This window comes from Delphinapterus leucas, chromosome 2 (assembly GCF_059928025.1).
Source record: "Delphinapterus leucas isolate spDelLeu-1000000601 "Yukka" chromosome 2, BTC_Dleu_Yukka2, whole genome shotgun sequence".
Taxonomy (NCBI): Eukaryota; Metazoa; Chordata; class Mammalia; order Artiodactyla; family Monodontidae; genus Delphinapterus; species Delphinapterus leucas.
In genome coordinates this window covers 32,399,884-32,412,168 of record NC_143130.1, presented here as the reverse complement: position 1 = coordinate 32,412,168, position 12,285 = coordinate 32,399,884, and the positions used below count along the sequence as shown (strand labels likewise).

The window sequence follows — 12,285 nt, the reverse complement described above, 5'->3', positions numbered from 1 at the left end:
GCTGATCACAACGGCATGAAACTAGAAATTCACCACAGAAAGAGAAACAAGAAAAAAAACAATTACATGGAGACTAAACAACATGCTACTAAGAAACCAATGGGTCAACAATGAAATCAAAGAGAAAATTTAAAAAATACCTCGAGACAAATGACAATGAAAACACAACCGTACAAAATCTATGGGATGCAGAAAAAGCAGTTCTAAGAGGGAAGTTCATAGCGATACAGGACTTCCTCAAAAAAAACAAGAAAAATCTCAAATAAACAACCTAACCTACTACCTAAAGAATCAGAAAAAGAACAAATGGAACCTAGTGCTGGCAGGAGGGAGGAAATAATAAAGATCAGAGAGGAAATAAATAGAGAGTAAGAAAAAAAAAAACAGAAAAAAATCAATAAAACCAAGAGCTGGTTTGTTGGGGTTTTTTTTGCGGTACGTGGGCCCCTCACTGCTACGGCCTCTCCTGCTGCGGAGCACAGGCTCCAGACGCGCAGGCCCAGTGGCCATGGCCCACGGGCCCAGCTGCTCCGCGGCATGTGGGATCTTCCTGGACCAGGGCACGAACCCGTGTCCCCTGCATCAGCAGGCTGACTCTCAACCACTGTGCCACCAGGGAAGCCCAGAGCTGGTTTTTTGATAGGTTAAACAAAAGCAACAAACCTCTGGCCAAGCTCACCAAGAAGAAAAGAGAAGGGATCCAAATAAACAAAATAAGAAATGAAAGAGGAGAAACAACAACCAACACCACAGATTTTTATGGTATTTTAACAAAATACCATAAAAAATTATGAACAGTTATAAGCCAACAAAATGGACAACTCAGAAGAAATGGACAAGTTTCTAGAAACATACAGCCCACCAAAACTGAATCAAGAAGAAATATAATTTGAACAGACCAATCACTAGATGTGAAACAGAATCTGTAATAAAAAAAAAAATTCCCTGCAAACAAAAGTCCAGGACTGGATGGCTTCTCTGGGGAATTCTACCAAACGTACAAAGAAGAACTTATACCTATACTTCTCAAACTCTTCCAAAAGACTGAAAAGAAGGAAACACTCCCAAAGTCATTTTATGTAGCCACCATCACCCTGATAATAGAACCATACCAAAAAAAGAAAATTGCAGGCCAACATCTTTCATAAATAAAGATGCAAAAATCCTCAACAAAATATTAGCAAACCAAATAAAACAGCACATAAAAAGGATTACACACCATGATCAAGTTGAATTCATTCCAAGGTCACATGGATGGTTCAACACATACAAATCAATCAATGTGATACACCACATCAACAAAAGACAAAAAACACATGATCATCTCAATAGGTACAGGAAAAGCATTTGATAAAATTCAACATCCACTCGGGATAAAAACTCTTCCCAAAGTGGGTACGGAAGGAACATATCTCAACATAATAAAAGTCACATGACAAACCCATAGCCAACATAACACTAAACAATGAAAAGCTGAAAGCGGGACTTCCCTTGTGGCACAGTGGTTAGGAATCCACCTGCCAATGCAGGGGACATAGGTTTGAGCCCTGGTCTGGGAAGATCCCACATGCTGCAGAGCAACTAAGCCTGTGCACCACAACTACTGAGCCTGCACTCTACAGAGCCCACGAGGCACAACTACTGAGCCCACGTGCCTAGAGCCCATGCTCCACAACAAGAGAAGCCATGGCAATGAGAAGCCCGTGAACTGCAATGAAGAGTGGCCCCAGCTCACAACTAGAGAAAGCCCACGTAGCAATGAAGATCCAACACAGCCAAAAATAAATAATTTTTTTTAAAAAAGAAAGAAAAGCTGAAAGCCTTCCCATTAAATTCTCAAACAAGCCGAGGATGCCCACTATCACCACTTCTATTCAACATAGTATTGGAATTCCTCACCATAGCAATTAGACAAGAAAAATAAAAAGTATCCAGACTAGAAGGGAAGAGGTAAAATTATCATTATATGCAGATGACATGATACTCTATATGGAAAACCCTAAAGACACCACACAAAAACTATTAGAAGTGATCAATGAACTGAGCAAGGTAGCAGGATACAAGATTAATATGCAGAAATCTGTTGCACTTCTTTACACTAACAATGAAATATGAGAAACAGAAAGTAAAAAAGCAATCTCGCTTAAAACTGCATACAAAAAATAAAGAAAAAAGAAAAAGAATAAACCTAAATAAACCTAGGAATAAACCTAAACAAGGAGGTGAAAGATTTATGCACTGAGACCTATAAAACACTGATAAAGGAAATCAAAAATGATTCGAGGAAATGGAAAGATATGCCATGCTCTTGGATTGGAAGAATTAATACAGTTAAAATGGCCATACTAACCAAAGCAATCTACAGATTTAATGTGATCCCTATTGAATTACCCATGACATTTTTCACAGAACTAGAACAAATAATCCTAAAATCTGTGTGGAACCATGAATAACCCAGAATTGCCAAAGCAATTCTGGAAAGTACAGAGGAAAAAGGAACAAAGTACAAAGCTGTAGGCATAACCCTTCCAGACTTCACACAATACTACAAAGCTACAGTAATCAAAACAGCATACTATTGGCACAAAAACAGACGTACAGATCAATGTAACAGAACAGAGAACCCAGAAATAAACCCACACACCTATGGACAATTAATGTTCAACAAAGGAGGAAGAATATACAATGGAGAAAAGACAGTCTCTTCAGCAAGTGGTGTTGGGAAAGCTGGACAGCCACACCTAAATTAATGAAGGTAGAACACTCCCTCACACCATACACACAAAAAAACTCAAAACGGCTTAAAGACTTAAATGTAAAACATGACAACATAAAACTCCCAGAAGAGAGCATAAACAAAATATTCTCTGACATCAATCATAACAGTTTTCTTAGGTTGGTCTCCCAAGGCAAAAGAAATAAAAGCAAAAACAAACAAATGGGACCTAATCAAACTTAAAAGTTTTTGCACAGCAAAGGAAACCATAAACAAAACAAAAACACAACCTACAGACTGGGAGAAAATATTTGCAAATGATGCAACTGACAAGGGCTTAATTTCCAAAATACAGAAACAGCTCCTACACCTCAGTAACAAAAAAACAAACAGGCCAATCAAAAAATGGGCAGAAGATCTAAATAGACATTTCTCCAAAGAAGACATACAGATGGCCAACAGGAACATGCAAAACTACAATGAGGTATCACCTCACACTGGTCAAAATGGCCACCATCAAAAAGCCTACAAATAATAAATGCTGGAGAGGGGGTGGAGAAAAGGGAATGCTCCTACATTGTTGGTGGGAATGTAAATTGGAGCAACCACTGTGGAAAACAGTATGGAGGTTTCTCAAAAAACTAAAAATAGAGTTACCATATGATCCAGTAATCTCACTCCTGGGCATATAACTGGAAAAGATAAAAGCTCTAATTCGAAAAGACACACACATCCCAAGCGGCACTATTTACAACAGCCAAGATATGGAATCAACCTAAATATCTACTGACAGATGAATAATAAGATGTGGTACATATCTATATATAATGGAATACTACCCAGCCACAAAAAAGAATGGAATAATGCCATGTGCAGCAACATGGATGGACCTAGAGATTACCATACGAAGTGAAGAGGTCAGAGAGAGACAAATATATCATTTATATGTGGGATCCAAAATATGATACAAATGAACTTATTTTATAAAACAGAAATAGACTCACAGACATAGAAAACAAACTTATGGTTACCAAAGGGGAAAGGTGAGGAGGGATAAATTGGGAGTATGGGATTAACAGATGCACACTGCCATATATCAAATAGATAAACAACAGGTTTTACTGTATAGCATAGGGAACTATATTCAATATCTCGTAATAAACTATAATGGAAAAGGATAGAAAAAAGAATATAGATATATACATACATATGTATAACTGAATCACTTTGCTATACATCTGAAACTAACACAATATTGTAAATCAACTGTACTTCAATAAAATAAATAAACATAAAAAATGAATTACGCAAGTGTAGGATTGAGAAAAGCAAAAAAAAAGGTTATGAGAGGTCAAGCAAACTGGTGAACTAGGAAGCTCCAGGCTCTCATTCCTTCACAGAAATATCATGAAAAAAACAGAAGTTTCTGAACACACTTGGTAGGAGCTCTGAAAAACAATCACAGTTTACAGCAACTAAGCAAAGAAACAATCAAGAAAAGGCTGTGCTCGACATGGCAGGAACATTTTGTGGTGTGGTGTGACCTTGGTCTGGGGTGGCAGCAGCCCAGGTCCCAGATCCCCTCCAGGAGCCAGAGGGAGCAGGGTAAACCTTACTTGCAAATTAGTGTGTCCATCTGTTCTGTCTTAGCTGGAGGCTACCTAAAGGACGGACTTGCCTCTCCTATCTCACATAACTCAGAACACAAATGGGAAAAGTGGGGAATTCCCTGGCAGACCAGTGGTTAGGACTCAATGCTTTCACTGCTGGGGTCCAGCTTCGATCCCTGGTCAGGGCACTATGATCCTGCAAACTGCACAGTGCAGCCAACAAAAAAAAGGCGGGGGCAAAGTGTCAGGCACTGCTCATAAAAGCTATAAGGTGACTACAAACCCACACATGCCAGGGCAGAAGATGACACACAGAGACATGCAAGAACCACCTAAAGCCCCTAGAAGAGGCTGGAGTGTAACTCCAGGAAATTAGGACACTCAAAAGCAGCCATGTATATGGGGAATTCAGAAAGCTACAACCAGGCAAGATGTGTGCTCAAAAACATCCTGAGAAGACCTTCAGCTTTCACTTCAGACTGATCCCTAGTCTCCAAGGAAGTTGAGCTACTCAGTGAGGGACTGTCCCAGCACAAAGCCAGTCTACAAAGACTGGGAGAGGCAGCTCTACTCCCTCTCACTGGGGGGAGGGTTGGGGGGGGTGGGGCAGGAGGGGGCCACCAGGCAGGGCAGTGCTGGACTGACTGTCTGCTTCAACTCACGACATTCAAGGAATCTCTGTGAAAATATCAGTTGAAAACAAGCAAAAGGAACAGAGACATCACTGAATACACATGACAAGGAATGGTCTTTACAAAAATAGTTTGGAAAAGTCTCAAAACCATGAGACTACTATAGTCTTCAACAACAGTGACAACAAACAGCAAACCCTGGGTAAGAAGTGAATCTGACGTCCAAAGTTAACACATTACAAACGTAATCAAATGCCCAGTTTTCAACAACAACAAAATCACAAGGCATACAAAGAAACAGGAAAACACAGCTCATTCAAAGGAACAAAATCAACTGTCCCTGAGAAAACTCAGACATGGAACTTACTAGATGAAGACTTTAAACAATCATCTTAACTATGCTCAAAGAGCTAAGGAAAAGACATGAACAAGGAACTAAAGTTAATCAGGAAAACAAAATATGAATGAAATGAGAATATCAACAAAGAGATAGGAACTGTAAAAAAGAACCAAACAAATATTTCAGAGCTGAGAAGTACAATAACTGAATTGAAAATTTCACTAGAGGGGCTCAATAGCAGACTTGGACAGGCAGAAGAAAGAATCAGCAAATTTGAAGACAGGACAATTAACATACACATTGTGGGAGTCCCAGGATGAGAAGAGAGGAAGGGTAAGAGAGAATATTTGAAGAAATAATGGCCAAAAATTTCCCAAATTTAATGAAATCCATGAATTTACAAATCTCCACAAACTTCAGGTAGGATAAACCCGGAGACCTATACCAACACACATTACGATTAAACTGTCAAAAGACAAAGAAAGAAGCTTAAAAGCAGCAAGAGAAAAGTGACTCATCAAGTACAAGAGATCCTCAATAAGATTATCAACCAATTTATCATTAGAAACCTTGCAGGCTAGAAGGCAGCGAGATGAAGGAAAAGTGCTGAAAGAAAAAAACTGAGAATTCTTTATCCACCAAAACTGTCCTTCAAAAATGAAGGACAGGGGCTTCCCTGGTGGCACAGTGGTTGAGAGTCCGCCTGCCGATGCAGGGGACATGGGTTTGTGCCCCGGTCTGAGAGGATCCCACATGCCGCGGAGCGGCTGGGCCCGTTAGCCGTGGCCGCTGAGCCTGTGCGTCCCGAGCCTGTGCTCCGCAACGGGAGAGGCCACAACAGTGAGAGGCCCGCGTACCGCAAAAAAAAAAAAAAATGAAGGGCATTCACTTCATTTTTGACATTCCCTGGAATGTTAAAGGAGGGACATTCCCTGGGAAAGGACATTAGCAGATAAACAAAAGCCAAAGAATTTAAAAGGCAAATGCATAAAAACAAGCATAAATCTATGGTATTGGGTACATAATAATAAGATATAATTTGTGACACCAGAAATGGAGGTGGGGAGTTAGAACTTTATAAGAGAAGAGTTTCTGCATGCTACTGAGGTTATTAAGTAGGCAACTTAAATTTGATAGTTATAACTTCTGGATGTTATATGTAATCCCCATGGTACCACAAAGATATATGATATACACAAAGATAAGTTTTTAGGATGAATGACTAAATTATCAATTATGCCATGCTGATGTTAACAAAATTTCTTTTCAATTTAAATAAAGTATGACTTGCAGAGAACTATCAACGAGCTACATTACATAGATCCTGCCCGAATGGGTCTTAAAACTCCCATGACAAAGCATACACATTTGAAACATTTAATTAATAACACAGAACATAATTTATTAAATAAATTTTAATCAAATATACATATAAGGAAGTAGTACAGGTGACTATGAAAAAGATGAATCAGTGAAGCTAACAGTTATAACTGAGAATGCCCTTGAAGGACATAAAACTTCTAAGATGGGCAAAAAAATTACAGAAGGAAAAAAAAGTATTAGAGTTGATTTTATTCTAAATGGCAGCTCAGTTACTTTTTAATTGTAATTTTTAATTTTAGGTAACTCAGTTACCTAATCCACATAAACAATAGTAGCTTTAATATTCTTTTCTGTGTAATAAAAACAATAAAAAAATCTATTTGTTTATTCCAGATTTACATCTCAGGGCCTAACCTCTCTAATCAGGTCCAACTGGCACTGATGACCCACTTCACTGCTCACTTAAATTTATACCAGGTGGATTTTCCCTCCACAAACCTTTCCTTCTCCAGTTTCTTCCATCTCAAAATAAATGAAACCACCATCCATTAAGTTGCTCAACTATCCTTGATTTACTTTTCCCTCACCCTAACCCCTAAATCCAATCCATAAATGGTGCCATTGAATCCACCTCCAGAGTAAATCTGAAATCCATTCATTCTTAGTCTAAGCCACCATCATTTCTCACCTTACTTAACAGCTTTTTAATTTGGTTTCCATACTTCTATACTTGGCTCACTACAATACATTCTATTAATATAATAAGGTCAAAATAATCTTCTTAAAATATAAGTCATGCTATTCCCCACCTAAAATCCTCTAGCTCTATCCCAAATTAATTTCCACCACTTAGAGCCAATGCAAATAGTTCCCAAATGGTTGACAAGAGCGAGGTTTTGTCTCTCGTATTACTTTCTACTTGTTTCTCTTTCTAAAGGAAGTAACAGATGCCAGAGAGGAAGTTCTCTTCTCGAGTTGGCTCTGAAGCCAGGTTGCCTAGGTTCAAATCCTGGACAGCTGAGCAATCTTGGGGAAATTACTTAAGCCTCTCTGGGTCTCAGTTTCCCCTAGCTAAGATCACTTTTTGGCTGATTGGCTAAACTTGTTAATAGTTACTACTCAATAAGGGTAGTATATTATAGGGGGAGGGAGCAGGGAGCTGTATAATAAACAACTGGTATTACCAATGGATAAATGCAAACCTGCTCCTTAATTATCCAGACATTTATTTCGGGATCACTATGGCCATTCTCCTCCTACTTACACTGCATCCAACTTTGGGGGGAACACTAAACCTTAAAGAAAATGGTTCCTAAATTAGACTACTAAGCACATTCACCTTCCAGTCATACAACTGCAGACCACTGAGGATCAGCACTCAGAGCCACCACACCAACTATGCTATCCACACACTTAGGTGCACCATGATAACGCTGGTTAGAAAAATGTTCGAAGCAATGCCATTTATAATAGCAGGAAAAAGAGAAACAAGTTAAGTAAATGTACCCAAAAACCCAACAGCTAAAGAAGTGATGGCAAATCAACATAAAGAAAATACTACAGGGCAAGTACAAGGGGATATATAGATGAAATCTGCTATGGGGGAAAACATGAGGTGAAATATATATATATTGATTACAACTTCATAAAAGTTGTAATGGATTTCTTTTATTTTCTATAAAATGCAAGTTTGTTTTAAAGTTTTAAAGAACATACATGTTGTGAGCCCAGACGGTCTCTTATGGTCCCTTCCAGCTCTAGTATTTAATGATCCTATGAAAACCTCAAGTGTGCAATACCTTGAAAAACTGATAAATAGTATATGCACATTACAATATCAGGTGTCAGAGATGTGCTCTACCCAAGAGACTCCAGGGGTACTGGGTTGCAGGACTGGACCAAGAACTAGTCATATAATATTCTATTGTAGTACCTTGACCCTTTAAAATGACAAAGCATGTGTAGGCAGTACTAGTTGCAAATTATTTCGCCACAGAAATGAAATATTGAATTCTGGCTAAAGTGTTACACTTCTTTTCCACACAGGTCTCTCTCAGTTATTTTCCACAAAGTAATTTTAAAAAGCAAGCAAAGAAACACCAAACCAAAACCCACCCATAGAATCCAAATATCTAGTTTTATGCCCTGAAATATGTTTTAAAGATGTTTGAATATTATATTGGACCGCAAATCAACCAAGAGGAAGAGGGAGATTTGATCTGAAAACAATTATTTTAATCCATCAATGATTTCTGTATAAGTCTTATATTTGGATTTTGAAGTACTTTATTATAAAATTCACTTAAAAAATCAATGTAAAGTACAATATGCAAAAAACCCTACATACATAATAGAATAACAACAATGAAACAAAGTATATTGGAGGGGGTCCCTCATTTTTTAAAATTCTGCCTTACTAAAAATAGATCAACAGGGACTTCCCTGGTGGCGCAGTGGTTAAGAATCTGCCTGCCAATGCAGGGGACACGGGTTTGAGCCCTGGTCTGGGAAGATTTCACATGCTGCGGAGCAACTAAGTCCGCACCACAACTACTGAGCCTGTGCTCTAGAGCCCGTGAGCCACAACTACTGAGCCCACGTGCCACAACTACTGAAGCCCACATGCCTGGAGCCTGTGCTCCACAACAAGAGAAGCCACCGCAGTGAGAAGCCCGCTCACCGCAACAAAGAGTAGCCCCCGCTCGCCACAACTAGAGAAAGCCCGCGTGCAGCAATGAAGACCCAATGCAGCCAAAAATAAATAAATAAATTTATTATTTTTTTTAAAAGATCAACAATCCAATCCCCGCCTTTAGTTTCTACATGAGCTGCTTATATTTTCGGGGTGTAGATGAGGTTGACTATAAATTTAGTAAGATTACTTTTAAAAATTTACTTTTACTTTAAAAAAAAGACTTACTTTTAAAATTTTGTAGGATTTATGAGATCACTCAGAGGACTGCCAAGCTAAATGCGCCTGACTCCAAATGCACCTGACATACGCAAATGCAAACGGTGTAAAGCAGGATTTAAAAACCAGTGGATCTCTATTTCCTTATTCTTTCATGAATCACAGCTAAAATGTGAAATCAATTTTCTTACTAAAAGCTTACTATCACTTTTGTGCTTTAAGGAACACAGGCTATTAAAACGTAAAGTTAATCATATACATACAATAGATGATCAGTGAACCATTAAAAACACTGTGAAGAATACATGAAATTAAATTAATACACATGGCACACTGCTGTCTGTAGAACTATACACATACACACACACACAAGCCAGAAAAGGATATACAGTACTGACATATAGTGTACCCAGGTGGTGGTTCCCCCCACTCTCTTTTTGGGGAACACTGACATTTTCTAATTTTTTTTATAATTAATATTTGTTGTTAGGCAATATCTGTGAGCCTCAGCTGTGATTAATCTCTGAACTGAATTACCTGACTCAAAGCTGGGATGGAGCTTGTCTGAGAAGTGGTTTGAGATATGGGACCATTCATCTGTAAAATCGAAAACACCAAACACACCATCACAACAGTGTAAAGAAACATATTTTCAAACCATAGTAATTTAGCAAAACAAAACCCACTGAGAAAAGCAAATTTTTACATGACAAAGAAATTCAATGAGATATTCAAAATGATGTAGGAGCCTTGAAATTTAAAATATTTTGAAATTTTGACTGAACACCATTAAGTAAAATTCCTTGTAGTTTCCACAGGGAAAATTAAGAAAACCTACTTTTCCCAATGTCATTTAGAAACTTTAAATATTATTGCTTGACATGATAAAATCTTACAATAGACAAATGCACTCAAAATTAAAAACTTACATAATTCTAATTAACTCTTTAAATAAATACCACTACAATGACTATAATGTTATTAAACTATTTACAAATCACTGCATTTTTCTTGGTGATTTTAAACCCAAAGCTTTAAGTATTCAGAGCTATAAATGACATCTGTTTTCTCTATCACTTTGAAACTGCTAATATCCTCTACTAAGCAACCCCTAAATTTACTCAGAATATAACACCTATATTTCAGCATGAAATATGCTAGTGTTCCGAGTGTACTGTAGGATCTATTATCAGAAGAGAAGAGAGGTACACCAGGCCAGTGTTGGCCTTGGATGCCCACTCACCAGATGAGCACTGTCTTTGCCTTCCTGGACTCGCTGGCCCTGAGGTTCAGCCACGACCTTAGCGTCCTGATCAGAAGTCATGAGCTGTTTACTTTGTGGCTCCACTGGGAGAAGTTTAATGCTAGCCGTAGGATGCTGTAAAACAAGAGACAGTAAATTGGTAACTTGAGGTGCAGAGTGTAATTAATTCTAAAATGATATTATTAAGCAGTTTTAAAAGCTTCAAGTTTTCCAGGACATACGTTTATCCCTCTGGAGTCTAAGTAGTTTAAAGAAATTTGCCCATAATTTCCACCTTACGCACCCAAGAAATAATACTTGTTTTTTAATAAGTTTCTTCTTCACACTGATTTGGTAACCATGATAATATCCTAAGACTTAGAAACTAAATGCTAACATATCCAAGCCCACTCATGTTCAGAAAGTTATTTTTTAAAAACAGAAAATTACAAAATTAATAGAACTCCAATTTGGGATTGATGAATCCCAAATATATATATATATATATATATATATATATATATATGGTTTTTGACCAGCCCCATTAATTTCATTCTGTTCCAGGAAAACAGCTGTCAGGAGAAATAAACAATAATTCATTTAAAAGGAATCCCTTCGCAATTTCTGAACCAAAGAAACCAAAAACAGTCTAAACAGGGCACAAGTATGCAAAGCAGCCTCTGCAAAGCATTCACTGAGCTCAGAAGCTGGACATTGAACTTCACATAGAGTATCTCATTTGATTTTCCCAAATGGCTTATGAAGTAACTCTGGCTCAGAAGGGATAATAGTCTGCATGATTTCATATTATGAGTATCAGAACCAAGATTCTCAGACATCCAGGTGTGGCTTCAGGCACTCCCTCTTTTCACTGTAAACTACACTGCTTCACAAGATAAAAAAGTTGATTTAACCCAGATTTTTCAGGCTGCTTCTGAAAACACATAGTATCCAAGTGGCAGATAAAGAAATTTAAAAGCTAACTGTTCTTGTCTCGCCAGGTAACCATGTAGGTTTTTTTTTTGCGATACGCAGGCCTCTCACTGCTGTGGCCTCTCCCGCTGCGGAGCACAGGCTCTGGCCTCAAAGGCTCAGCGGCCATGACTCGCACACGGGCCCAGCCGCTCCGCAGCATGTGGGATCTTCCCGGACCGGGGCACGAACCCGTGTCCCCTGCATCGGCAGGAGGACTCTCAACCACTGCACCACCAAGGAAGCCCACCATGTAGGTTTTTAGTTTCTATTATGGCACTCCTTATTCTCAATAACCTGCTTGTGATAAATTCTCAAAACCCTTGATAATAGTCTGATGGTCAAAGGTGATCTCATCCTTTGTCAAATGTATAACATCATCAACCACAAAAGCACAAAATCACTGAAATGCTATAAGACACGTTTGGAAATGTAAACTACTAACAGAGGAGAAATGCTTGAAACAAATTAAATCAGTTTCACAGAGATCAATGTTTTCCACAATGTAGGACGAATGACAAATATGTTAAACTGTAAT

The 12,285-nt window shown here is 38.3% G+C and overlaps 1 protein-coding gene across 11 annotated transcripts in view; it reads right to left on the bottom strand.

The window, feature by feature from the left end:
* The window catches only part of LARP4B (La ribonucleoprotein 4B), an 88,077-nt gene that overhangs the window by 48,059 nt on the left and 27,733 nt on the right, over window positions 1-12,285 (bottom strand). For all 11 annotated transcript variants that reach the window (XM_089906633.1, XM_089906632.1, XM_089906631.1 and 8 more), the window contains 2 exons: window positions 10,776-10,910; window positions 10,070-10,129 (listed from right to left, as the gene is read on the bottom strand). In XM_089906633.1, the coding sequence (XP_089762759.1) occupies window positions 10,070-10,129; window positions 10,776-10,856 (141 nt within the window). In that variant the 5' untranslated portion in view covers window positions 10,857-10,910. The remainder of the gene's footprint in view (window positions 1-10,069; window positions 10,130-10,775; window positions 10,911-12,285) is intronic.